This window comes from Maylandia zebra, linkage group LG4, assembly GCF_041146795.1.
Source record: "Maylandia zebra isolate NMK-2024a linkage group LG4, Mzebra_GT3a, whole genome shotgun sequence".
Taxonomy (NCBI): Eukaryota; Metazoa; Chordata; class Actinopteri; order Cichliformes; family Cichlidae; genus Maylandia; species Maylandia zebra.
This window is the reverse complement of record NC_135170.1, coordinates 26518749-26545359: the sequence shown is the minus strand read 5'-3', so window position 1 is coordinate 26545359 and position 26611 is coordinate 26518749. Positions and strand designations below refer to the sequence as shown.

The window sequence follows — 26611 nt, the reverse complement described above, 5'->3', positions numbered from 1 at the left end:
GTAATCTAATAACTATTCATTATGTCAGTCATAAATTAGTACTTGTGGACTGTGATTTGAATCATTTTAAATTTGCACAGAGTTGTTTTCAGACTGTCTGCACTAAAATTCACAAAAATGGTACAAAAAAGTCCAGTAAGTGGAGCAGGGCTCCTTCCCTGTCTTGTAATTTGCAGAAGTACGAGTATTCTCAGAGGGACTGTTAGACTGCTGGTGTTAAATCGGAACAACAGACGCCGCAACTTGTCTGCAAGTGTGTGTGTGTTGTGTTTTTTTTTTTTTTTTTTTTTTTTTTTTTCTTTAGTTTGTTGGTTTTTTGGGGGGGCGGGGTTCTTCACAAGACTAGTATGGCTTTTTTGAGTTCTCTTTTCTTGAACAGTACAGGCTAGAATAGATTTGCCTCTGGCTAAAGAAGACTTACTGTATCTGCATCTACCAAAATATCCATCTGTTAATCTCGGACTCAGGAGGAAAGTTCTGAACTTTGATGCACTTGTGAACACATCTGTTGAAGCCATGATGTGGCGGCCCTTCATCTTCAGCTGCATAATCGCATGCACAGGTGGGTCTGTTTTGTTTGTTTGCTTGTTTTTGCTGTGCTTGTTGCTTTGTTATATAGTTACCATATTATATTTCTATAGTTTTAACACAAAGTCCAGTTCCTCTTCAGGAGAAAACCTTCAACCACATTAGCACTGGTCATAAGCTTTTTATTTCTTCAGATTATCAGTTTAATTTAAATCCACTTTATGAAGTCATTATCTAAAATCTTTAGCATTTATCACTTGGAGTCTTTCTAGTGTAAATTTGCTGCCTCCAAAAACAAACAACCCCCAAAAGCCTAGCAGCTGTTATATTTTAGATATTGTCCTATTATTTACTAAGTTGCAGGTCATTAGACATTTGACCAGAAGTCTTCAATCCAAATATGCTACAAATTGCTTCTTTCATTGCAGTAATTCAATGAATGGATCATTATTTAGCAACTCTAAAGCAGCTAAAGTATTTTAGAGACTAAAGTGACCAAATTATATTATAATTTTATATTGGGACTTACTTTTAGTCTGTGTTTGTTTTTATTATATCTATCATTTTTCCTTTATCCTATTTTAAGACATTTACAGATTTTCTAAAAATATTTTAATGTAATTTAGTATGACTTATTCTTTATGCAAAAAAAGTACTTCGCCGTTTCATCTCACTTTCAACATTTAGTTTGTGCCTCAAGGCCTCTGTAGCTCCATCATTATCTCTTAACCTCCAAATCTTCCATTATGTTAAGTATCAGTAAAACTATGAATGTTGTAACAGAGGAACACAAACAATTTCATGGTTTTTACAATAAAAAATATGTCCATCTATATTTTAAATCCAGAGTTATGAACAGTGTGATCAAAAATCAAACCACTCTTGAAACTTAAATGGGAGGGGGCAGTATATTACAACCACCCAAGTTGCAATATTGTCCATGCATCTATTCTTGTCCGCTTATCATTATCAGGGTCACCTATCCCATCTGCCATAGGGCGAAAGCCAGGGTACACCCTGGACAGATCGCCAGTCTGTCGCAAGGCTGACACAGAGAGACAGGCAACCATTTGCACTCACATTAACATTCACCTAACTCAGATGGTAGAGTGAAACTCATCATACGCCTTAAGTCCCTTACTCCCAGTATTATTGTTTTATTTTATTTATTTATTTTTAGGAAAGCTTGTGAGCACTTCCTGTCCATTAGAACTTAGCCCTCCTAGAGTTGTGGTAAGGTTTGGAGACTCCTTCTCAGCAAACTGCACCTCATCATCTGACCAGACTGAAGGAATGGGATGGGAGTCTCCCTTTGGAGGAGTGGACTTTACCCAGGGTGTTTCTTCTCTTCCCTTTAAAATTGACTCTGTGCCAGAATGGAAGATGGAGCCAATATGTTATGTGAATTTCCGTGATGGTGATCAGTGTACAGAGGTTTTACCAGTCACTGTTTATAGTAAGTAGCCTTAGTTTGGTCTAACATTTCTAAGAAGGTCATCGTTATTATATTTTCACTGATTAACTTTGAGTCATTTTATTATTATTTTTTAAATTATTTTCTTTTTCAGAAATGCCAGACAGTGCGTCTCTGAAGAATGTACGTACAGTGGAAGAAGGCCGACAGTTTGCCATACAGTGTGATGTTGTTAATGTTGCACCAGCAAGAAATCTTTCAGTAGTTTGGCACAAAGGAAATAAGATCTTGTCTTCTCAGACATTTGAAGAGTCCAGTCCATCTCCAGTCAGTAAGTCATCTGTCCTCACTCTGACTGCTCATAGAGATGATGATGGAGCTGAGATCTGGTGTGAAGCAAAGCTGAACCTGTGGCCAAAGGAACAAGGTCCTCCTCCAGTGCGTTCAGAAGCTCATACTCTGACTGTACTCTGTGAGTTAACATGCTCTTAATTTAATCACCACAAGCTTTCATACTGAAAAAATGAGCTTTTCTTTCTTTGTCTGTATTTTGATTGGATGTCCTCAGACCCACCAACCTTCACCAATGATCCAAATGAGAATTTGGAAATGACAGTTGGGAGCAAAATATCTTTAAATTGTACAGCTAAAGGAAATCCAGTACCATCCTACCATTGGCAATTCCCAAACTTTACACAAGTGTGGTACAGGAGTCATGATGTGAATCATCCTATTTTGACTCCATCATCTAAGTTTCCAGGGGTCTATATCTGCACTGCCTCAAACAGCCAGGGCACTGTGACCAAATACTTTATCATCACCAAAGCTCCACGTAAGTTCTTGGCAGTTCTTTGTCTGTTTAAATCTTTATTTTGGGATTTGCGATTGATTTTATGTAAGAAACTTTCCCATCTCTCACAGGAGATCAAACAATCATCACAGCAATAGTCAGACTACTTGTGGCCTTTGGACTCCTGCTCTTCCTTGCTTTTCTAGTTTTTACGACACACAGAGGCATATTTTCATGCAAGAAAGGCGACTATCTCCAAGGACAACCTACCTCATCAGTACCAGTATAAAACAAATTTGAATGGGTGCATGCTTGTTTTAAAGCTGTAGCTGAAAAAATGCACCATCTTGTCAGCTATCGCTAAAGCTCCACTAATCAAGAGACTGCTGTCCAAACAAGCAAATTTAATCTAGCAGAAACGTGTTTAACAGCAACACTATGAGTGTAAACATGTGTATAAACAAAACAGATTAATAATCAGATATCATCCTCAGCTATTCATTTATTTTAACTTTTCGCTGGACAGAAATAAGAAGGAACAAATTTGCCTCTGACTGTCAACTGAAACTTTTTCTAATTCTAATTTTAGAAAACCGCTTGTGATTTTTATCAAGTCTTTACGTACGCCTGTGTTTTTCTCTCTCAGAAAACAGGAAATGCAAGACATTTTATTGCATGTTCACATCTTTTCATGTGCTCAATTTAATGTATGATCCACACACATCTTTACAACTTTTAGATATACAATAGAACAGCTTTTATTGTCACTGTTACAAGAACAATGAAAGGCTGTTTGGCATTTCTCCATGTGTGAAGTACGCAATAGTATAAGTATTTACACAATCACAGACAAATTTAAATTTACACAAGAAAGATATGTACAAGTTATACATACCCCTGCAAACATACGGATACACCCATATAAACATACACGCACATACATACATACATACATACATACATACATATATGTATATACACATGTATGCATGCGTACATACATACACACACATATTTCCACGTACGCGCTTACATATATACATATACATACACATATTTTTAAATGTGTAAATCAGGAAATGAGCTGACTTGTTTTCTGCACCACAAAACGGAGGAAAGTTTTATTTTTAATTTCATTGTATGCACGCTTGGTGAAAACTTGATTTGGTTCTTAATTTTGAGCAGTTTCAATGCTTAGATAAATAAGTGTGTTTTGTTGTAATCTGTTGTTGTAATGTAATCATAAAAAAACTCATATTTGGATATGATTTTTAAAAAAATTTAATTTCATCCCCATTTCTTAAGAGGGGACAAACACTGAAATCGGAAATCTCTGGTTTTAATTACTCCACTCATCAATTTAACTGTTATTAATGGAAATAAAACACATTTTTTGGGTCTAAACATGCTCAAAAACTTGTATTTTGCACACAGCTGTGGAATTAGTGTAAGGTCTGGTTCATTCCTACGTTTCAGTCATTTCAAGGTGGTAACATTCACTCTTTTTTAAAAAAATTTATTTTCTATGATTTGATCATTTCATCTAAAAGAGGGCTTGTTAAACTATTAGAAAAATGTTCTGGTTAAACTGAGGATGTTATGCTATAACAATTTTGTTGGGCTTGCTACACATTACTCATTATTTTTCTTAAAAGTAATGCACGTGGGTTAGGGTACATACATGTACGTTATTAATTACTTAACAAAGAAAGTATTACATTCCTTTCCTGTTACTCAGTAAAATGACCTGAAGTGCACTGTCCCATAATTAATGGCTAGCAAAATAAAACTGTGGCTACAGTTCACATACAAGTACAAATACAGGCTACAATGTTATAAGCCTGTCTGCTCATCACTGCCTTTGTTGCCTGTCAAGATACTGGGTCGTGTGACCAAGTTTTTGAGTTTAATGTACCTTTTTTTGTGTTTTCGTTTCAGTTTAGCTCATTTAGTTGCTGTTTTAGTCTTTTGTTTCTTAGATCCCTTTTTCGTCGTCTCCCTGGTTCGTGTGTCTACCTGTCATGTTTCATGTCTGTGTGGTTCTTGTTAAGTTCGTGTCATGTCTACGTCTCCATGTTTCCTGTTCTATCTTGAAAGAGTCTTGTGTTCATTGCTTGTTGTGTTTAGTTTCACTTCCTCCTGTGGTGTCATGTTAATTTGTGTCAGCGTTTCCCCATGTGTGGTCACTTCCCTTGAGCACCCCTTGTATGCATTTAGTCAGTGTGTTTCCGTTCGGTCTGTGTCAGGTCGTCTGTTGTCATCCCCCATGTCATGTTAGTGTGTTTCATGATGATGTTCAGTCTTGGGTGTATCCCTTCACAGTTTCCCTCATGCGCTTTTGCCTTATTGTTTGTAACAGTTTTATATCAGCCACAAGAAGAGGCTCGCTTTTAGTTCATCACAGTTTTGTCGTCCTCCGTGTCCTGCTTTTGGGTCCAGTTTCAAAATTTAATCAGTACACCCCGCCGTGACAGCTGCCTGCTGAAGTTTAGGATCTGACTGCAAAGTGTTTGACTTGCCAAAAGGGATTTCTGATGTTTTTGGGCTTTTATGCCTAGTATATTTAGTCATACTGGTAAAAATACTGTAGTCACCAGGATTTACAAAGTGGTTAGGTATAAAATAAAGAAATGACCTGTTTTGCAAGTATCTTTATGTGTTTGCATTATTGTATGAATATTAAAATCAATATAATCCTTTCTTTTCTTTTTTTTTTTTGTCTTTTTTCTTTTTTTTTTCTTTTTTTTTTTCTCCTTTTAAATATAATCCTTTCTGTCCACTTAAACTATATTTTTAAGTCTGTGATTTTACTTTTTCTTTTTTTCAATTTTTGCTTAATTTTAATGACCTTTTTTTTTATTTGGATAAACAATTTTGCATTTCACTAGCGCACTCTTGTGCTGTAACTGAAGAAAAGTAAGTGTAGTAAAAATCTGTAGACCACTTTGTTCTCCTGACACACAAACTAAAATAAGCTAACTGTAGAGCATAGAAAGAAAAAGTGTTTTCATTTGCATTTATAAGATGAAATTAAATGTTTTAGAATTATACTGCAACTTCAACCTCCTGTCCCAGTATCACCAATTCACTCTGGTTGAGAAAATGAAAATCCTGTAAAGGATTAAAAGTTTCTAACATCAACTAAGGTAAAGTGTAAGTCCTCATGGCGGACAATGGGTATTAATCCATACTGCATAGCACAATTAACAACATTGCCTAAAAAAGTATAAACAGTAACAGTCCTGGAAGACACAGTTGAGCTGCATTAGCTGATGATCCTCTCACACCAGCCAACAGAAAATGGTAGGCGGTTGTTTTTTTTTTTTGTTTTTTTTCTTTTTTTTTTCTAAATGACATCAGAAACAGCCGTATGCGACATTACGTGATGGCAGAGCTTCAGTTCATCCTTTGTCATTTTTTTTTTTTTTTTTTTTTTTTTTTAAATAAATAGGACAGGGGGAATGAATGAGAGAGAGAGGGGGAGAGAAAGAAAGAAAACCAAAGGGGAGAAGAGACGGTGAGAAGGGGGGGGGAAGAGAGACAAAAAAAAAAAAGAACTCCTGGGTCACCTGTATGGAGAAAAAAAACAAACAAACAAACAAACAAAAACAAACAGAGGAGACAGCAAACAACAAAGAGCAACATAATAATAGAGAAAACAAAGCACCATCACAATAAACTAGCTAGTCATAGATATCAGTATTTACTAAATAATAAACGATATTGTGCAGCACGCAAGATAGACAGCGCACAGTGTGCTTTGAGGCAGCAGCCAAGAAAGCTTTAGTCCGCGTCTGTGAATACCCATGTGTGCATACCTGTGTGGATCAGCATGCTTGCATTCCAAAGGTTTCTCCATGTAATGATCTGCTAGGGAGTGTGGGGGGGCCACAGCCCCGTCCTCCAGGGTGTGAAGCGGGTATGGAGGAGATCAAAACTCCAGACATCCAGAGGCCCCCAGAACACAAGAGACCATGGAAGACCAACAGAGGGGCAGCCGCGCCACTGTCCCAGTAAGAGCTGAGGAGAGTCCCAGATGAGGGCTCGCCCAGCAGCCGCGGTAGGCGGTTGTTAAAAGTCCGCTTGTTCACTGTAGCTGTTTTATACTACGTTACCCATGATGCACCTCGGTATCTGTACTTCCGGTTGGGAACGTGTTCAGCGCAGCGCTGCACAGATGAGAGGTGTGTCGGAGGAGTAACGTATTAACGTGCATTCGGTGTGAGTTAATACTGCGTGCGTGCTTACCATGTGAGTATTGTAAGATGAGAGTGAGGCTTGTTGACTTTATCTGTGTAATTTGCTATCGCTAAGAGGCTAGTCCCGTTGCTATCGCTAAGAGGCTAGTCCCATTGCTATCGCTAAGATGCGTTTTGTTTGGCCTACTACAGGCAGCCTTGTGTTCAGCCCATATTTCATTCCATATACGACTTACTGTCAAGCATTGTGGTTGTAGGTGGATGTAACTATTTACTATGTTTATTCTCTGAATCGTTGCAATCTGCAGAGGTCTGGTTTGCCAATGTATATACAAGCCAGAAATTCATTTATGGTCTTAGGGTGCCATCTAGTGGCCATGAGGTTATGGCAGATTGTATAACATTACGCTGGAAACCCACAGTACTGTATAAGGGGTACACTGCTATCCATAGTGGTTAATACAAATGTTTGTTCTTTCTGTTTACAGATGACCACACACACACACATACCCATATACACACTCACACCCCCGTTACCTGCATGTGAATACTGTAATGCCTCCCTACCAACGCTGTACATCCTGTTGATGTCATCTGCCACCTCTTTAGTAAAGTTATTTGAACTACATCACTGTGGAGTACCATTCCTTCTGACCGAGGACGACTCAGTTGAAGCGTGATCGGCAATCAGTGCAAACATACATACATTACAGCGGTGTTTTGTTGAGAGTGGGAGGGTCGTAACACATTTGGACATTATTCAGTCTTAGAGCTTCTGCAGTTGTAAATCTTGCTCCTCTAGGTCTGTTAGCTATGTTTCACAGCAAAACATTACCATAGTGATCAGAAAAGAAAATTCACAGTAAAATCAAAGCCTAAATATTAAAAGGATATGCAAATTAATGTATCCATGCATCCAGAATACCAGCAGAGCTGAAATAATGTGCTAAATTTATCATTTTATTATTTTTAATTGTTACTATTTGACCACATGCCGAATTTAAATGTTGCTGTATCATACTATATGCCTATGTTAAGCTTTCCTGTATCATTCTAGGAAAGCCTGTGAGCACTTCCTGTCCATTAGAACTTAGCACTCCTAGAGTTGTGGTAAGGTTTGGAGACTCCTTATCAGCAAACTGCACCTCATCGTCTGACCAGACTGAAGGAATGGGCGGGATGGGAGTCTTCATATGGAGGAGTGGACCTTACCCTGGGCGTCACTTCTCTTCTGTTTAAAATGGACTCTGTGCCAGCGTGGGAGATAGAAGCAATGTGTTATATGAATTCCCGTGATGGTGATCAGTGTACAAAAGTGTTACCGGTCACTGTTTATAGTAAGTAGCCTTAACTTTATCTGAGCACGCAATTTTTAGTATTCACTGAATAACATGAAAATAACATGAATTACAGTTTTTTACAGACGCTAGGACACATTTCTCAATACTTAGGTCACTTTTGCAAAACTCCTCACACAGTGAGCACAACAGAAGTCTATGTGGGCTAAACTGAGGATCAGTTATCATTGTTTTGGCACAAAATGCATTTAATGACTACATCTCTCAAATTTCATGAATTATCTTCCCACTCAGACACAACTGCCAAAAATCTTTGTACGTACAGGACATTTTGCATGTACTTACATACTGTTTTCAAAACTGTTAAACTTATGGTCAAAACAATAACACAATGCAAAACTTAAAAAGACAGCAAAATTCAACAGCAATATTTTATTGAAACATATTTTAAATCTAAAAATGCAGTTTAACCAGCCACAGCTTATTCTCATTGTAGATGAACATCTGCACAGGTGTTACTCCTTCAATTTTTCAACTCCTTCAATTCTGGCATGCCAGAAGATTCTTTCCTAGGTGTATTGCCCTAGATGACATGAGATGTGATGTGGATGAGAACCTGTGGCCAAATGGAGAAGACCGAGTAGATTAGCATTACTATTGTATGTGTATCAGTGGATGGTGTGTATACAAATTCTTGTATTTTGGGATTACTTAGTGCAAAAAAATAAAAATACGGTACATAAACAAATATTAACGAATTCTGCATGATGTCTGATTCATTCCAGTAACATATATTGAAATTATAAACAGAGATGTGTCCTTGTTTTACACAAGAAAACGCTGTGTAATGCTACATGTTGTTAGTGTTTTTTAGGTCATTGTTTTGTGGGTGACAAAGTGTGTTTGTCGGCTGTCAACCTTTGCTAGTGTTCTGGAAGAATGAGTTTATTTGAGACCTGAATAAAGTGTTTTGGTAGTTGTAGTGCATTTTGAATGTGAAATGAACTGCTTTGCCAAGCTGAAGGTCAGTTAGGAGGATTGTGTGAAGAGTTTTGCAAAAGTGACCTAAGTATTGTGAAATGTGTCCTAGCGGCTGTAAAAAAAACTGTAATTGTATCCCTTTTTGTTACACAAATGCCAGACAGTGTGTCTCTGAATAATTTAGGTACAGTGGAAGAAGGCCAACAGTTTGCCATACAGTGCGACATTGTTAATGTTGCACCAGCAAAAAATCTTTCAGTAGTTTAGCACAAAGGAAATAAAATCTTGTCTTCTCAGACATTTGATGAGTCCAGTGTTGTAGAAATTTTAACAATAACCTGCAACACACCCAGTGAGCTTGATTTGAAGTGGGTTTAATAAACACATTGCAATGTGGAGAGAGCATCCCAGTGAAACACCAGGACCATCTCTGAATTGTGGCCATCGCCCTTACATCTTATATACAGACACACAGACAAAGAACATTCCACAAACTTACAGGTTGGCCCCTCTCACGGGGGGGCTATACCTTCTCCCTCACAGAGAATTATGACCTTGTTTTCTGCTTGGCCATCACCTAAGGATTTACATCCCTGATAAGCAGGAGTCCCACTATCTGTTTAACGTCTCCCATTACAATGGCCTCACTGTGTTAACATTCCATAAGCATTCGAACTAGTGATTAAATATGTGATTAATACATGAAAAAACAAATCTGGCACTACACCAGTCCATCCAGTCAGTAAGTCATCTGTCCTCACTCTGACTGCTCATAGAGATGATGATGGAGCTGAGATCTGGTGTGAAGCAAAGCTGAACCTGTGGCCAGACGAACAAGGTCCTCCTCCGGTGCGTTCTGAAGCTCATAATGTGAAAGTTGGGAGTTTGCCTTGTAATCGGAAGGTTGCCGGTTCGAGCCCCGGCTTGGACAGTCTCGGTCGTTGTGTCCTTGGGCAAGACACTTCACCCGTTGCCTACTGGTGGTGGTCAGAGGGCCCGGTGGCGCCAGTGTCCGGCAGCCTCTGTCAGTGTGCCCCAGGGTGGCTGTGGCTACAATGTAGCTTGCCATCACCAGTGTGTGAATGTGTGTGTGACTGGTTGTGTAAAGCGCTTTGGGGTCCTTAGGGACTAGAAAAAGCGCTATATAAATACAGGCCATTTTAAACTCCAGCTGATGCTTCTTTTACACTCACACACACTAACTTGTCTTGTCAATCACTGCCATGTCATTGCTGTATACCAGCCATTTCCAAGAGTCAAGAGTGCTGCATCACTAAAACCATAAAATCCTCAATCTAATCAAAATACAACATAAAGTGATGCATTTCCTTTAAAAATGTATGCAAAAAACATAAATCTCACAGGCTGCTGGCTACAAATTTCTGCCAGACAGATGGAATGGGATGGGAGTGTTCATATGGAGGAGTGGACCTTACCTACAATTTTTCTTCTCTTCCCCTTAAAACTGACTTTGTGCCAGTGTACAAAGAAGCAATGTTACATTAATATTATTAATGCAAGAGCAGTAAATGTAGGTCAGAGTAATGACTAATATCACAAACTAAACCACTCCTACTACCAGTTTTGATTGATTTTTGTATATAAATATATGTCACTGTTCATCAGAATGAATTTGTATCACTTCGGCCTATCTGCAGTGCCTTCATGGCCCACTAGGGGGTTGAGCCAACACTTTGTAAATCACTGCATTATATTGTCGGACTCTTTTGGCTGCATTTGTTATGTTTGAGATCGTGGTCTTGCTTGATTCTCTGACTTACTCAGTTTGCCTTGTCCTCCTGGTCAAGATTCATGGGGAGTCAGCTGGCTATGTGTGAAGAATCATGTTTCATCTCCACCAGCAAAGCCTTCATTTGTGGAAAGTTTTGTTGGAGAGTAGAGTCTGTGGATTATTCTGGAACCAGTCCCATGATTTAGGTTAACTGGAAACTTGGTTTTGGATTTCGTTTCCCCACCCAGGAGAGGAGCAGCGATGGATTTTGGAAACCTTTTTGGATATCTCATTCATAAACTGATCTCTACTGTAGACTGAATTCATGATTTCTCTAGGTAACCCTCCAGACATGTGGATGAAACTGAATGTGACCTTGACAGAAATACCTTTTTTTTAAATTCAGTAAAAGGACTAAATGTTACAATCCCTGATAGTACATTGCTTCAAATGGAGAAAGTCTTGAGAGATGCCTGTTATGAGGAAAGGCAGCCCAGAAACTTTACTAGCTGGACACATTTTTGTGTGCTCCAACTTCACAGGGTGTTTCAGTCTTTTATCCCAAGCTAATCTGCTATTTTTTTACCTTCCTTGGTTACGTTTAGGGATTAGAGATCTGATCTAGATTATCATATTAAATTTGGGACATATCGTCAGCAGTGGACCTTGGATTCATCGGGTGAGCTGGAAGGGGGGCGCCTGATCTGGCTTCCTACACCTCCCTGTCGGATCAGGCTGTATGCTTTACCTCCCCACTGCCTTCCAGAAAAGAGAAGAAGAGCAGGAACATTTTTCCTTTTCTTTTTTCTCTTCCATTCCTCCTTTAGGTTTCACTACCATGAGGTTAACTGCACGGCCTCCAGGAGGCCCTGAGACAGCTGTATCAGTCAAACAGCAAAGTTTCTAGTGTTAGGTTTTCTACCCCTTTGATGCCCTCTCCTGTGGCAGGCACACCACGGGTTGATCAATCCTGGGCATGTGTCTCATGGTTAGCTGACTGCTTTAGCTGCTCAAGTGATGTCAGCCCTCTTTAGCCACAGCCAAAGAGGGCTGACATCACTCTTTAGCCACAGCCAAAGAGGGCTGACATCACTCTTTACCCACAGCTAAAGAGGGCTGACATCACTCTTTAGCCACAGCCAGTGACTGGTCCTCTCGGGAGCTAATTCTCTATGCTAATTCTCAATTCTGCCGTTGGGCCTGTCCTCTGATTCCAATCTCTCTAAGCAGTTTTGCTATTGTACTGGCAACAAAGCCTCTGCACCCCACTTCTACCGGGTGCACCTTGATCTTCCAGCCTCTGTCCTCTGCCTCAGCTGGCAAGTTGGCATACCGCAGCTTCTTACACTCAAAGGCTTCCTCCATTGCATCCTCCCACGGCACTGTCAGCTCAATGATGTAAACAAGTTTTTGGGAGTTGGACCAAAGGGCGAGGTCTGGTCGCAGAGTAGTTGTTACAATTTCTGTGGGAAAAAATGGCCTCTGAACCAAGTCCACTCTCATCTGCCAATCCCTGGCAACCTTCAGCGGGCTTAGGTCCGGGGGTGAAGGGCTAGTCCTTGGCTTGTCCCCCTCCCGGACAAATGCTGATGAGTACTGATGCTCCTCTTGGTTCGTGAAAGGTTGAGCGTTGATGGATTTCCTCTTGCACTCAACTTTCTTTGAGTTCACTTTTATCACTCCATTTTGTTTTGTGTGTGAATACTCAGTACTGTAACCTTTTCAAGAACATCTTCTTTCAGTCTTTTGAAAACGAAAGCAGAACACGACAAACTCATTTTACGCGAGTTTGCAGTTGAAATATTATATCTCTACAAACCACATCGGACCTTCCTCTTGTCTTTAGGAGCCTCTGTGGTTTTATTTGTCAAACTAACAGGAAGATGTCATTATTGAATGTTCACACTGCATGTAGTTTCTTAGAACGTTTGCTTGTGGAAACGATAGAGTGAGTCAACGCCCATTTCAATGTTCACTTCATGTATACCATGCTGCAGCTCTTTGTATAGGGGCAGTTTTTTCTGTGACTCAGAGCCAAAGGAAACAGCTTTTGGGGTCAGCTACACAAATTTCAAAACATCTGTTGAGGTCGATCTGCTTTATATTTAATTTTCTTGTGAAACTTGGTAAAAACATGATGCAGTTCTTCATCTTTTGTTTTGCAGTGATACATAAGTATTTTTTCTCTTGAGCTTTTTACTTAAAGTTATCTCTATAGTATCTCTACAATGCTGTTGTGGAACTCATCTTCCAAAGAGCGCATTCATTTTACATAAGCTCCTTTTAAATAGATTCCTAACACTGAAAGTGCAAAGGCCCACATGGAGTTGCTCCATTAACCTTGCAGCTTTGAATGAGGTACAAATGATTAACATGAAAAATCTTCTGACCATAAAACCTTTCTATTTTTGAACAACAAAGCCTATTCATTGGATTTATATAAAGTGCACGGAGTCTCCATAAGAAAACAAAATTATTTTTTTGTTTTTTTTACATATGAAGTTTAATGCAACAAATTCAACCCCAAGAACAACAGTGGCCCCAAGATAAGCAACTGTACCAGATGCAGAACTGGAAAAAAAAGAAGGAACATTGCAATTTTTGAAATTAACATGAACTGTTTACACGTGTTGCTTAGGCTGCTGCCCCCGCGACCCGGCCCCGGACAAAGCGGATGAAGATGGATGGATGGATGGATGTTTACACGTTATTTGATGTGAATAACCAACAAACTGAACTGTTATTTACTAGTCACGATGGTATTTGTCAGAGATCTTATTTTCTTTAGAGAATGCCAAAATTTAATTGTTTCTCGTGATTAAATGATTTCTTTACGATTCCTAATATTTAGGGGAAGATCTGAATTTTTCCACATCTCCAAGGACAACCTGCCTCACGAGTACCAGTCTAAGGGGAAATTTGCATGAATGCATGCTCAGTGGATGGTTAGTCCAGTCATGCTTCAAAACTGAAAATAAAGAAAGAAAAAAGCATTATTTCATCAGCTTTCTTTAAGCATTTACAGTACGGTAGTTGTTTAGGAGTAACATTGTGAGTGTAAATGTATTTACAAATGCAACCCTTAATCAGATTTAATCTTAGCTTCTTCCCGTCTTCTACACAGAAGACTTTGTTTCAGTCATATGTCCTGACTCATTTTGCGTCACTGGTACATACTGCTGTCAAAACAGTCCCGTTTTCCCTCGTCTGAACTATCTTTGCAAAAATCCAACAGCCTCTTGTCCATTTCATCACCTGGATCTTTGCAGAAGTGATTGCGAAAGAGGATTTGACATTTTGAAGATGTTATTACATCAGACTGTAGCATCCTGTTTATTTGTTCATTCATTTGTTTGGTTGGCAACATGTTTTGATGCTGCGTTTTAAATATATCATGTTTAATATTGACGCTATGTGAAGTGAGGAGGGTTTATTGTAACACAGGGTTATTCGACTGAGCGTCTAACGGTCTTACAGGACGCACATGAAATGCGAAATAACAGAATCCACGCCCCCCCAACACATACACACTGCTTAAACCCAACTATTTCTTTAGTTTTCACCGAACACAAAGAGAAATCAATGAACTTGACTCGCTGTTCAAACACTTTCTTATTCTAAGTATGGTGTCACTCATGTGTTTAGATGCTCGGGCGGATTTATTTCGCAAAATCACAGCAAGTGCAAGACATTTTTATTGCGTGTAATATAACGTATGAACTACAACCTTCTGTGCAATACTTAGAATTTTGCTTGTGCAAATCAGAAAGTGAGGAAACTGTTAACTTCTTCAAAATAACTCTGCATTTTCCTCCACGGGCGTAGTCTTTCTGCGCCTGACGAAAGAAAACGAAAGGAAGAAACGCACGAGTGTGCGCACATTTAGAAAAAGCTGTTCAGGTGGATCTGCTTCGTTTTTAGTTTCCTTCTGAGGGTTTTGTACGCTTGGTAAAAACACTATGTTTTTCTTCATCTTTATTGCGTGGATAGGTAAGTGTATTTTTTTTCTTTGCGCTCTTTACTTTGTTAAAGTTACCAAATTATAGTTTCAGAACGGAACCCATCTTTCGGATGAAGCGCGCTGTTTCTTTTACATCAACTCCGTTTTTAGGGTCTGAGCACTCAAAGTGCAAAGGTCCCGTTGGGATTGTTCCGTTTATTATCATTTTTTTGGTATATATGCATGACGAGTCCCACAAACAACAAACTTTTAAATTTACATTACGTGTCAGCAGCTGTGAGCATTATATGTAGGCCTGTTTTCGAAAAGTAGTCTACCTCCTATGTCCTTTTCCTAACAACACTTAAAGATGGTAATTCACAGTGACTTAGGGAAAAAAAGAGTTGTAGGCTGAGAATCTGGATTACCTGAAAGTCGTCTCCCAAACCCGAATTTATAGTCCCGCACGTGTCAGTCTGCGTATAGGGTTTCCGTTACGTCTGCGATGGAGAGGTCGGCACTACACAAATAGACAGAAAATATCATGTACAGATATATTATGAATATATTCACTTTTTAAATTATTAATATTGAAGCTTTTTTTTCTTTTTGATCAGGTTGGCGCAGTTGTTATTGGGCTAGCAGCACGTGGCAATTAAAAATCACAGTTTAGGTATTTGGAGTGACTATGGTTAAAGTATCCGTTCATTTTACTTGGATCCTGATTTTAATCCTTAAATCAACTTATTTCCTTACCACGTTAATTACACCTTTCTGTATCTCATGCGGTCAAGTGAGCCCTCACTTGCGAAGGTAGCCGTCCTGTCACTACAAGGGCTTGTTACTAGGTGTTGCTGGTACTGTTCACTGTGCAGCTAATATTAGCTGCACAGTGAACATGTGTCAGATTTTCCTGCATCTATTTTTTTTTCTCTCGCTCATCTTTTCAGCTCCACATTTTCGCCACTGTTTCCGCACTAAACACTGCTCCACACGTTGCGCAAGTGCAAAGCAAAAGTATTGGAGGGCTAGCTCTGGGTATGTCTAGGAGATTTGAATTGGGCAATACAGTTGGCCCATCGGCGCAAAAGTGCGTCGCCCAACAGGAAAATGCCCGGTATGCCAGTTCACCAGTCCATCTCTGGAAGACACTGTGCGCTCAAAGATTTCTTTTCAACTCAGACAGCTCTGTATAGCCGGAACTGACTCTTGTGACAGCAGGTGTAGCAACAAAGCAAACGGAAATACGCTGTTAAATTATCTACTCAGTTAAAAGGAATTATATTCTGACAGCATTTGCAATAGAGGATGTTAAGGTGACACAAAGTTGTGGTCAGAAATTTCATTCTTATGGTGACACATCTGAATAACTTGTATTTATGTACAATTTCTTGAACTGGTGATCTTGGAATCGGCAATTGTTTGAAAATGTCTCATTAAGCTTCTAGAGTGGCCTTCCCAAAGCCCAAAGAACATCTAGTGAACCCACTACAACCTGAATAAGACTTGTAAAGCTACTACTCTTGTTAGTATTTGTCAGAGATTTTCTATAGAGAGTGCCCATTGAAACTGAAGTAAATTCAATCATTCAATTATTAGCAGTAACCTCACCAAGTTTAGTGGGTGGGTGGGAGATCTCAAACTGAAACAAATCTTGAAGAGTCTGCAACAGTGATCCCAGATAATGTTAGTTATATAATTTAGTGTGGCTTTATTCATCACTTTGGACATTGAGTATCCTCCTCAAGGCTTTTCCAACTGTAAATTTTGCTGCTCCAGGTCTGTTAGCCACGGTTCACAGTGAAACATTACCAGCATATGCACATTTGATAGTATTTTTCTTTACTATTTGATGATACGCCTAACTTAAGCTTTCCTGTATCGTTTTAGGAAAGCCTGTGAGCACTTCCTGTCCGTTAGAAATAAGCCCTCCTAGTGTTGTGGTAAGGTATCAAGGCTCCTTTTCAGCTAACTGCACCTCACTATCTAACCAGACCGATGGAATGGGATGGGAGTCTCCATATGGAGGAGTGGACCTTACCAAGGGTGTCACTTCTCTTCTCTTAAGAATTGACTCTGTGCCAGTGTGGGAGTTAGAGCCAATGTGTTTTGTAAATCTCCATGATGGTGATCAGTGTACAAAAGTGTTACCAGTCACTGTTTATAGTGAGTAGCCTTAACTTTGTCTCACACTTTTCAAGTATGTCATTAGTACTTAATAACTGGGTAAAATTAATTCATTTGATTTTTTTTTTATTTCAGAAATGCCAGACAGTGTGTCTCTGAAGAATTTAAGTGCAGTGGTGGAAAGCCAACAGTTTGCCATACAGTGTGACATTGTTAATGTTGCACCAGCAAGAAATCTCTCTGTGCTTTGGCACAAAGGAAATAAGATCTTGTCTTCTCAGACATTTGATGAGTCCAGTCCGTCTCCCGTCAGTAAGTCATCTGTCCTCACTCTGACTGCTCATAGAGATGATGATGGAGCTGAGATCTGGTGTGAAGCAAAACTAAACCTGTGGCCAGAGGAACAACGTCCTCTTCCAGTGCGTTCAGAGGCGCATATTCTGACTGTACTCTGTGAGTTTTTAAAATGATCTTAATGTAATCAAAAAAATATTTCTCTTTGTATTTTCATTTTCAAGTTTTTCTGTGTGCAATTTGATTTCACATATGTCCTCAGACCAACCAACCTTTATCAGCGCTTCAAATGAGACTCTGGACTTGCCAGCTGGTAAAAACATTTTAAGTTGCAATGCAACAGGAAACCCTTTGCCATCATACCACTGGCAATTCCCACAAGCAGCACAAGAGACGTACAAGGATCAGGATGTGAATTATCCTATTTTGACTGGACCATTTGAGTTTCCAGGGGTCTATACTTGCACCGCCTCAAACTCCCAGGGTACTGTGACTAAATACTTCACAGTCAACAAACCTCCAGGTAAGTTCTCATCAGTTAATTCAGTACATTTCCCATCTTGTTATATTTTATCATCTATGATTTTTTTTATTCTCCTTTAGGTATTGGTCCCGGGGCCATTGCTGCAATTGCAATTGCTGCAATTGTTTTTGTTATCTGTACTTTGGGAGTGATTCATCGCAAATGCAAAAGATAAGAGAATGTATTTTCAAAGCCAAAAAATTTGGTCTGTGCCATGTTTGAATCCTCAAAGTTTTTTAGCTACATTCTTAAATGTATTAAAACACGAGGACTGGTAAAGCTCAAATAGCATGTTTTGTTTTAGCAATTTGTATCCATACATTTTTTTTATGGAAACATGATTGTACTTATCAACTGTAACGTCTGTATTTTTTTCTTCTTTCGATGTTTTAGTGTTTTACTTTTTTGACACCATAATTAGTTAATAAGGCCTATCTTTTCAAATGCAGGCTTCATTTGTCAAGCTCACTGTGATTCACTGTGCAGTGCTAATATAAAGAAAAGTTGGGACAAAAATTGCATCAACATGAACCTTTCAAGTATTTGACCGCTTAAAATCCCTGTCAGTATTAGTATGTCCTCACTAATGCACGCTACAGTTTTTAGATATAATCTCCTGAAAACAAGATTAGTAACTTTTTGCAGCATTGCTCACTTGCCACATGTTGTCTTTTGTCAATTTATTTTTGATCTGAAATCCAGTTTTACAAGTGTGCACACATTAAATCAAAAATAAAGTTGATAATAAGTGTCATGATGGTCATTATCTCTGTCTAATCGTTTAGGTCTTGTAAAGCCAGCTAACACTTTTGCCAATTATGATTTTGTGAAGAGCTTCATTCCTCTTTTCTGTTCACGTCTCCAAATCAAGAAAATCAATGTAGTGTTTGTCTGATGTCGAAGACGTAAAGGTTTAATTCAGGATAAAGCCTAGACAGAAAATGCATTAAAGAAAAGAAATAATGACAAAGACATTTACAACTACTCTCTTTATTACGGTAACAGCCATATTTTACCATGACAATAAAATATGGAATCTTCCTGGGATTTACACTGAATTCCTCAGTTGTTTGACGGTCTGCAAAGAGAGTGAAATTTAGTCAGCGACAAGATTATACAACATTATGACAAGTACATTGACAAAACTGACAGACTGAACTTACTTGGCCCATTCAACATTGAGAATAAGATGATCATATCCAAATCCTGACACTCCTGCGATGGCTCTTGCTGCATCCTCCCGACGGTGGAAACTGATAAAGGCAAATCCCTGTTGGAAACAGGATGAGATTACTGAACCATGCTCAGTTTCAGTTCAATGTCAACAGTTTTTTAAAAAAGGAAAAGAAAACGCACCCACACTCAGCAGCTGATACTTAAAAAAATATATACAAAAACGACAATAATAAAGTCAAGCACTCAATTTTCACTTTCACTGGAACACTTGACGGACAACATGTTTGTGTATTTTCTTACGAACAGAAAACTAAACACTGTAGTCAATTTATCAGCTACACCGTCTTGGAAAGAGGTTTGTTAAGAAATTGTTGCTGACACTTTATTAAATCAAATGTTCGCTTTATAACTGACCTTCGACTGTCCCGTGTTCTTGTCCTTGGCCAAATAGATCCTTGAGATTGAGCCAAATGGTCTGAAGAGCTCCTGCAGGTCTGTCTCACGGGTGTCCTCAGACAGGTTGGTGACACGAATGGTAGCATTGTCATCAGCTGTCAAAAACAAACAGTGTTTCTATTGAACAATACTTGAGGCTGTGCAGGCATTATCAACCATAATACCACTACCATTACACCATCCACTAGTTTCTAAAGATCTGTTTTGAAGCCCTGAAGTTTAGCATTTCCACTGTTGCCATCTCGGTTGCAAAAACTGGACGCAATTTGGGAGGCTGGGTGTGACTGTAACACTGCAAGCTCAGTGTAATGTCTTTTGACTGACAACTCATTAGCCATTGAGCATGCAATTTCATCTTCCCTTTTGAAACATAGCATTACTAAGACTTCCAAAAAAGTGAAAAAAAATAAGTGAGAGCCCATAAACTAAGAAAGCCTTTCCCTCTAAACTTCTATAGGACTGGAAGTCTTTTTGAAACCCTGCATTTCTATCGCCATCTGGTGGCAACACAATAGAAAGCCACCAGATGGCTGCATTGCTGCACTGGCTTCATTTTTCTGACCTGGAAGTTACATCCATGTTTTATAATGCCTATGGCAATTTCTCAAAGAATAATGGGTGTGAATAGTATAAGCAGAAAATGTGCACCCACCTCTGCGGTTAGGCTGCATGGACTCCCCTCTTCTGGTGCCTCCATCCCTCAGGCTCGGAGGAACATACTTCCCGGTCTTGCTCTGTGCAGGCTGTGCAGGCTCTGGCTCCGCTGGTGAAAGGAAAAGCATGCAACATTAGTCATGATAACTTTAGGAACACCAAACCGCAACAGAACATCTGACAGCAAAAATTTGACTATATGAATGGTATGTTCATGATACCTGAACCAGCAGGCTTATCCTTGTCTCCAGTAGAAAGCCCGAGCTGTTCAGCCAGCTCCTTCTGCATTGGGCCCAGGGTGTCCTTGTACGGACAGCGTGTAGTCCAGTGATCACCTTTGCAAATACGACAAGACACGATCTTCTGTCCTTTCAGTTTGTTCATCGGATCTTCATCCTGGTCTTGGGCATTTAAGTCCTACAAAATGAAAAAGATACATCAAGTAAAAAGGCAAAGCTACACCATAGTTAACTTTTTTTTTTTATTAGAACAGTAAACAAAAGCAGCAACACAAAAAAGCAAGACTCTCACCTCTTTGCTGGAGATGAAAGTCATGAAGACATCATCACTGACGGTAGTGGTGGCAACATTAGGACCTGGTGCATCATACTCAGAGTTACCAAATTTCTTCCAGTTCTGAAATGAGTGCGGGATAATGTTTGACACAGAGTTTACTATTTTGCTCATGGATAAAGTGGAAAAAGGTTTACTTTTATTTAATTTAAAGACAGACCTTTCTTCTGGCAACAGCTTTTGAGGCTTTCCTTGTCTCAATCTTAAAGGTTCGCACAATCTAGAGGACAAAGAAACAAAATCAACAACATATAAATCAATATTAATATTAATTAATAATATTACAAACAAGTTTCTTTGTATACAGCAAGTGCAAATATTTAAGAAGGTTATGTTAAAAGGACTGGTTCTCATTTAGCAGTCATCTACTCTATTCAGGCTTTATGCAACATGTCTCATTCACCAATTAACAAAAGCATTTTTTCTACCTTGCTTTCTATCTAACATTAACACTTCAATGAAAGCATCAGGTTCAGTGTCTTGCCCAAGTATAGTTTGGCATGCAGACTGGAGCAGCAAGTTGTTCGGTTCGAACAACCAACCTTCCAGTTAGTAGATGACCTGCTTTACCGCAGCCACTAATGCGCCTCTAATAAAATCTATACAAATCTTGAAAAATGCAGTCTTACTCGAAGCTTTCAGATGAAACTATGACCTCTAGAGGGCATCTGGTATCAATAAAATATTAAAAACCATTTAATGACTACATCTGTAACTTTGCTGTATAACATGTCAATTGAGAAGTTTGTAAATTTAGAATCTAGTAGATGGAAAACAAGAATGGGTTTTACTCTGTATCTATGTTTTAAATGTGCCTGTAATTGCTTTTTAACATATATTACTCATAGCTTATGAAGTTCTAATGCTCAAAATAAATTGTACAACCCATCATGTGCCACAGGGTTTCAGAGGTGCAGCCCAGGGTTGACCATGGACACCACAGACTAAAGCCTGATAACCTTACACAATCGATGATAAACCTTATCACACTCCGTTACAGAACTGCAGTTGTATCAGTAACAGAAGCAGAAGAAGAAGAAGAAGAAGAAGAAAGTGTGTACATTATTGTACTTTATTGAGCCCCGTGGGGAAATTGCTCTCTGCATTTAACCCATTCACTCAGTGAAGCAGTGGGCAGCCATTGGGCGCCCGGGGAGCAGTGTGTAGGGACGGTACCTTGCTCAGGGGTACCTCAGGGTAGCTGTTAAGGGGAATCGAACCCCCGACCTTCCGATCATGGGGCAACCACTCTACCTACTGAGCTATCCCTGCCCCTAAACAACCGTTTTTCCTGCACTTTTTTGTGCAGCCATTTTTTTCATGCTCCTCCAGAGCCCTGTTTTAGACTGCAATTACTACATGGGCGACACCCATGCTTAGCAAAGGATCAATGAGTGGGAGAAAAAACTACTTGTCCTACAGCACTACAGACAGTATCTATATCTCCTTAAAAAAAGTAATGCAATCACTGCATCCATTCTTATAACTCTATTGGTCTACAAATGCAATGATAGATGCATTTTTAACCATTTAAATATAATGAAGATAAGACTTTGTATAATGAGTCTTGTAAAAACGACATAATAAACGTTTTATTACCTTGTACTTCTTTCCATCATCATCTATTTTATATTCCGTGACAGTTTTAATATTTCCTTTGATGGTCTCCTTGGGGGATGGCAGTGTGCCTGTGAAGAAAACATTCAGTTTAGTCCTTGAAACTGCTAGAAAAACGATTGTTTTTCACGCCCCGTTTCTGAAGAGCTTCGCTTCCCACGTATTCAATCAAACTCTCAATGAAAGCACCATCAAGGCTCATCTTTTGATCAAATATCCAGTTCTGAATTGGATTTCACACTCGGGTGTTCTTATTTGCAATAAGACACTTATTGACTTTTGATTACCCGTGGCGCTGAAACCCTACTTCTAACACAGCTGTGTTGCTAGCGTAGCCTGCTAGCTGATAGCTGCACTCATGTTAGTACTGAGAGACCCTGCTTACGTCACTGTTACAGGCCTCAGCATATATCGGTAACTCTTTTCATCAATAAATCGTCCATCCATGTCAGTCACACGAATATATCACTCCAGCTTTTGCATAATTAGACAACCCAAATGTCTCAGGTAAACACATTTTTAGCTCTACGTTTACGCCTAACAACCACGTGGAAGTGGAAACCGCCTAGCCGGCCTCCGTCTTGAGTCACTGGACTACAGCAGATGTGTTAGCATTAGCTAAAGCTGATAATAGGCTCTTTACCTTCATCTCCTTCCTCCTCAACTTGATCAGCCCAGCTGGGCTTGGAGCTGAAAGACAGATGCGAAAATGCCACGTTATTTTGAGCTCAATAAAGACTTCACAGTATGAAATGAAACAAACAGAACTTACTCGTCGTATTCACTCGACGGCATCCTCACTGCTAGCTTTACTTTAGGACCGGAGCAGTATGAGTCGAGCGGCGTCGCTACTGTACGCACTTCCTACCACTTCACAATAAAAGTATAGTGTAATCCCTTTTTTTTTTGCTTCAAAATAAGAGCGCAGAACTCATTGTCTAAAACCAAACCAAATTAAACATCGGGGTTGATAATAATCTGGAAAATTCTACGCAAATGTAAAATTAAGTTTTTAACAGAAAGCAATATCTGAGATCTTAGGGGTTTAAAAACAAACAAACAAAGACACGAACATGCAATTTACATGAACATGAAATTTAATTTAAAAAGTTTTTTTTAAGAGCAACAATAACAACGATTTTTATTTTTCAATTCGACCAACTACATTTTTAAAGGGACTTCTACTACACAAAACTAGATTAGTGAAAATTAAATAATATTCTGGATTCTTTCAAACCTTCCTCACATGTTTGATAGTGGAAAAGAAGCACATTCAAGAGCAAATTTTGGGGCATTAGAAAACCTTTATTTCTAGCAGTATTCTTCAAAGCACTGTTGGTCTGCATTCAAGTCAAGGAACATAAGGTATTTCTGGAGATTGCACCTTTACAAATCCTTTGGACAGAGGTTGCACCACTGCAGCCTGTCTCACTCAAGTGGTAGATGTCTGTAGATGATGGTCGGTCAACTTTAGAAGCTGGCATGTTGACTTGATTTAACATGTTGTCAATTGTAGTAAAGCATTTTAAAAGAAGTTGGTTTCTTGTCCAATTGGGTGCAGTCTCTCCTGCAGACAACCGAAAATTCTGAGATGCATAGGTCAAAGAAATGTTAGATCTGCTCAAGGGCCAGATGCATATCTCAGGCGAGGTGTCAGGACTGATCATTTGCCATACACAGCTTGATTTTTTCAGACCCATCACTTCTTCTTTTGTTCTGCACTTGTTCAGTTTCCTTAGATTTTTTGAAGGACACACTGCACTTGACTAATATCCCGTTGGGAATCATGTTGTTGATGCAAAAAATATTTTATTTATCTTTGGGAATTTTCATAGATTCAACTAAAGTACTTTGAATAAGTTAAAATATTTTTCTGACAAGCTGCTAGCAACAAAAAATTAAAAGATACATTTAAAAATTGGTTCTTTGCTATGTTGTCTGTTATTTGTAGACACAACTCGGGTTCATCCTTTGCCATAGAGGACTTTGTTAATGCTTGAATGATTCATATGTCAGTATAAAATGGTTAAACAAACAAACAAACACAAAAACAAAACGTTTTTCAGGTGATGTGATCAGATGCAAGGACTGGACTGAAAATTTGTGAAACCATAGAGAACTATTGCTCAGGAGCACTTAAAAATATAAGAAAGGCTGGCTCCTTGCAAACAAAATGAAAAGAAATAACTGATTCAGTATAATTTTTATTGCTGAACTAGGCCAACAGGAAATTAACCAAAAGAAACACAATGAAAGTGTTTTAGAAAAGTCATAATAGAGACTAGTAACACTTTGAAATAAGATAGCTACAAGAAAGTCAAGCAAGTGCTATATGCATTGCATTGCATGTGTTAGACTGTACACAAAAACCACAACAAGAGCAACAGCTCATCACCCCCCGATGTTGTCTTCTGAGCTTTTTCCACAACATGCTACTCTCATACTGTCAAACACAGCCATGTAAAGGACCGGATGGATACACATGTTCACAGTTGCCAGTCCCTTTGACACTTGGTACATATCATAGATCCAACAGACAGTGTTGTCCGGATGCAATAATCTTAGATGCAAGTGATAAATCTGAAAGAAATGATAAGGCACGAAAGAAATGGCATACAGCACAAGCACTGATGCGACTAACAGGGCGACTTTGCGTTTCTCAAGAGGGGTTATGTTAACATTCTTCCAAACTACCCAAATCACCACACAGTAAGAAGTGAAAGTAACCAGGAAGGGAAACAGACACCCAAACATAGAGAGGAAAAATTTGTAAACATAGTGAGGGTGTTCAGTCTTGTTGCAGAAGGACACGCACTGAATTTTGTTATTAGACCCATCTGAGCAAACAGATGCAAATTTCAACACCGGACTGGAAATGACTCCAACGATGACCCATATGACTATACTGGTGACCTTGGCGTGGCCAGGCGTTATATAGGAGCGGGTGAAAAATGGACAAGCGAGGGCCACGCATCGATTCACGCTTATCGCCATGATGAAGAAGATGCTCACATATAAGTTGCATGTGAAAAGAAACTTTTCCAGCTTGCACACAGCGTCGCCGAACATCCAGTGCTTGTCCTTTGAGTAGTAGACGATTAACAACGGCAGGGTGAGGACGTACAGCAGGTCGCTGATGGCTAAGTTGCATGACAGAACAACACCGGTGTGCCAGTTTCTTCTCTCTTTGACGACCAGCAGCCACAGGGCGAACAGATTTCCAGCCAGAGCCACGACAAACTCAACTCCATACACCACAGGCAGGGCGCCTGTTTGAAACTTCTCACATTTAGAGAAGTTAGACAGCATGCTTTTAATTTGCTTTTAGGTACACTGTTAGAACTGTCCAAGCCCTGCAAATCAAAGTATATTAATGCATTAAATTTCATTATCTAATAAAACAACAATTATTCTGGCACAAATTTATATTTTTGTAGAAAAGGAAGTTATTGAAGCTATTTATAGAAACTGCTTTTCACTATCTAAAAGTTTAAAAGTGTTACAGCTAAAACAGAGATTATATTTAGTAATGAATTCTTTTTTTCTCTTACCGAAAGGGTGACGAATAGTGCGTTATGACTTGAAAGTTAAGTCCTGCGTGATAGATAGGAAAAATATGAAACACTTCTCAAGTACCATTCTTATCTCTGTCGGTGATAGAAGTGAGCGAGAAGCGGAACGCACGCATGAGCATAGAAGCAACTTCCTCATACCCTTTGTCTTTATTTCACAACTAGAAGAAGGAAAAGCACGACGCCAACGTCAAGCATCTGTAATAGTCACAGGACAGATTAGGTATGTTGTAGCAAAGCTTCCATCCACATTTGTTTTGTTTTTTAATCTTTCCCTTCATCTGCCATTAGTCTAAATTTGGGAGGATCATTTATACATATATATATTCACATTATAACAAATGTAATCTATTCCATATCACATAGAGTAAAAACAAAAAGTCAATTGCTGACCAGGAATTTTAAAAAACTAGCCAACATCGTCCTTTTGTGGTGCTGGGCCAACATGCACTGAGGGAGCTGCTTTGCTTATTATTACTTGTTTGGCTATGATTGGCAATATACTACTTCCCTTTTTCTTATCCTCAATGCAACTCTGGATTTCACATCAATATTTGTAGGTGTCAAATGTTCAGAACTGTACATGAAAGCTTAGAAAATGTGTCATAGCAGTTATTAAATATAGTAAAAAGGACTATTAAAGGTCAAGTTCATTTTTATGATCCTTAAACACTTGAATCTTCATTTATCATACTTAAACATCTTTTTCTCAGATACTTTATTTTCAGAAAGATCAA

General features: G+C 39.0%; 4 protein-coding genes and 1 long non-coding RNA gene across 9 annotated transcripts; 2 read left to right on the top strand and 3 right to left on the bottom strand.

Moving 5' to 3' along the window:
* The first annotated feature begins 295 nt into the window (after nt 1–295).
* On the top strand, nt 296–5348 carry LOC143418387 (vascular cell adhesion protein 1-like). 2 transcript variants are annotated; one of them, XM_076883300.1, is made up of 6 exons: nt 296–562; nt 1709–1984; nt 2097–2125; nt 2243–2414; nt 2511–2774; nt 2864–5348. In XM_076883300.1, exons 1-6 carry the CDS (start codon nt 517–519, stop codon nt 3019–3021), a joined length of 945 nt encoding a protein of 314 aa, XP_076739415.1. In that variant the 5' UTR covers nt 296–516; the 3' UTR covers nt 3022–5348. The 2 variants fall into 2 exon arrangements, with proteins under 2 accessions (XP_076739415.1, XP_076739414.1); XM_076883299.1 differs by having other exon boundaries at nt 2097–2414.
* Nucleotides 5349–6807: 1459 nt separating this feature from the next.
* LOC101464316 (intercellular adhesion molecule 1) lies at nt 6808–18580 on the top strand. Of its 4 annotated transcripts, XM_076883298.1 has the most exons (8): nt 6809–6983; nt 7989–8268; nt 13581–13701; nt 13794–13887; nt 16773–17048; nt 17145–17462; nt 17566–17826; nt 17907–18580. In XM_076883298.1, the coding sequence occupies exons 4-8, from the start codon at nt 13866–13868 to the stop codon at nt 17999–18001; spliced, it is 972 nt and encodes a 323-aa protein (XP_076739413.1). In that variant the 5' UTR covers nt 6809–6983; nt 7989–8268; nt 13581–13701; nt 13794–13865; the 3' UTR covers nt 18002–18580. The 4 variants fall into 4 exon arrangements, with proteins under 4 accessions (XP_076739411.1, XP_076739413.1, XP_076739412.1 ...); XM_076883296.1 differs by lacking the exons at nt 13581–13701; nt 13794–13887 and having other exon boundaries at nt 6808–6983; XM_076883297.1 differs by lacking the exons at nt 6809–6983; nt 7989–8268 and adding an exon at nt 10041–10059 and having other exon boundaries at nt 13581–13887.
* On the bottom strand, nt 14641–15748 carry LOC143418386 (uncharacterized). The gene is made up of 3 exons (XR_013098387.1): nt 15639–15748; nt 15311–15402; nt 14641–14778 (listed from the first exon to the last, which is right to left on the bottom strand). It is a non-coding gene; the product is annotated as an uncharacterized LOC143418386 (long non-coding RNA).
* Nucleotides 18581–18800: 220 nt separating the features above from the next.
* Nucleotides 18801–23209, bottom strand: eif3g (eukaryotic translation initiation factor 3, subunit G). Its single transcript, XM_004552127.4, has 10 exons — nt 23075–23209; nt 22946–22992; nt 22285–22373; nt 20846–20905; nt 20644–20748; nt 20334–20529; nt 20111–20221; nt 19417–19553; nt 18990–19096; nt 18801–18904 (listed from the first exon to the last, which is right to left on the bottom strand). Exons 1-10 carry the CDS (start codon nt 23095–23097, stop codon nt 18889–18891), a joined length of 891 nt encoding a protein of 296 aa, XP_004552184.1. The 5' UTR covers nt 23098–23209; the 3' UTR covers nt 18801–18888.
* Nucleotides 23210–23442: 233 nt separating this feature from the next.
* On the bottom strand, nt 23443–25982 carry p2ry11 (purinergic receptor P2Y11). The gene is made up of 2 exons (XM_023152546.2): nt 25854–25982; nt 23443–25655 (listed from the first exon to the last, which is right to left on the bottom strand). The coding sequence occupies exon 2, from the start codon at nt 25609–25611 to the stop codon at nt 24694–24696; it is 918 nt and encodes a 305-aa protein (XP_023008314.1). The 5' UTR covers nt 25612–25655; nt 25854–25982; the 3' UTR covers nt 23443–24693.
* Between the last annotated feature and the right edge of the window lie 629 nt (nt 25983–26611).

What these genes read in the sequence shown, in the direction of transcription:
- p2ry11 (XM_023152546.2), bottom strand. Translation starts at nt 25,611, where the DNA reads ATGCTGTCTAACTTCTCTAAATGTGAGAAGTTTCAAACAGGCGCCCTG.
- LOC143418387 (XM_076883299.1), top strand. Translation starts at nt 517, where the DNA reads ATGATGTGGCGGCCCTTCATCTTCAGCTGCATAATCGCATGCACAG. An exon ending in TCATACTCTGACTGTACTCT is followed by an intron (nt 2,415 to 2,510) that starts GTGAGTTAACAT and finishes GGATGTCCTCAG; the next exon opens with ACCCACCAACCTTCACCAAT. An exon ending in TATCATCACCAAAGCTCCAC is followed by an intron (nt 2,775 to 2,863) that starts GTAAGTTCTTGG and finishes CATCTCTCACAG; the next exon opens with GAGATCAAACAATCATCACA.
- eif3g (XM_004552127.4), bottom strand. Translation starts at nt 23,097, where the DNA reads ATGCCGTCGAGTGAATACGACGA. An exon ending in CATGCAGCCTAACCGCAGAG is followed by an intron (nt 19,554 to 20,110) that starts GTGGGTGCACAT and finishes TGTTTTTGACAG; the next exon opens with CTGATGACAATGCTACCATT. An exon ending in AGAACACGGGACAGTCGAAG is followed by an intron (nt 19,097 to 19,416) that starts GTCAGTTATAAA and finishes TGTTTCCAACAG; the next exon opens with GGATTTGCCTTTATCAGTTT.
- LOC101464316 (XM_076883296.1), top strand. Translation starts at nt 8,172, where the DNA reads ATGGACTCTGTGCCAGCGTGGGAGATAGAAGCAATGTGTTATATGAAT. An exon ending in GCATATTCTGACTGTACTCT is followed by an intron (nt 17,463 to 17,565) that starts GTGAGTTTTTAA and finishes ATATGTCCTCAG; the next exon opens with ACCAACCAACCTTTATCAGC. An exon ending in CACAGTCAACAAACCTCCAG is followed by an intron (nt 17,827 to 17,906) that starts GTAAGTTCTCAT and finishes ATTCTCCTTTAG; the next exon opens with GTATTGGTCCCGGGGCCATT.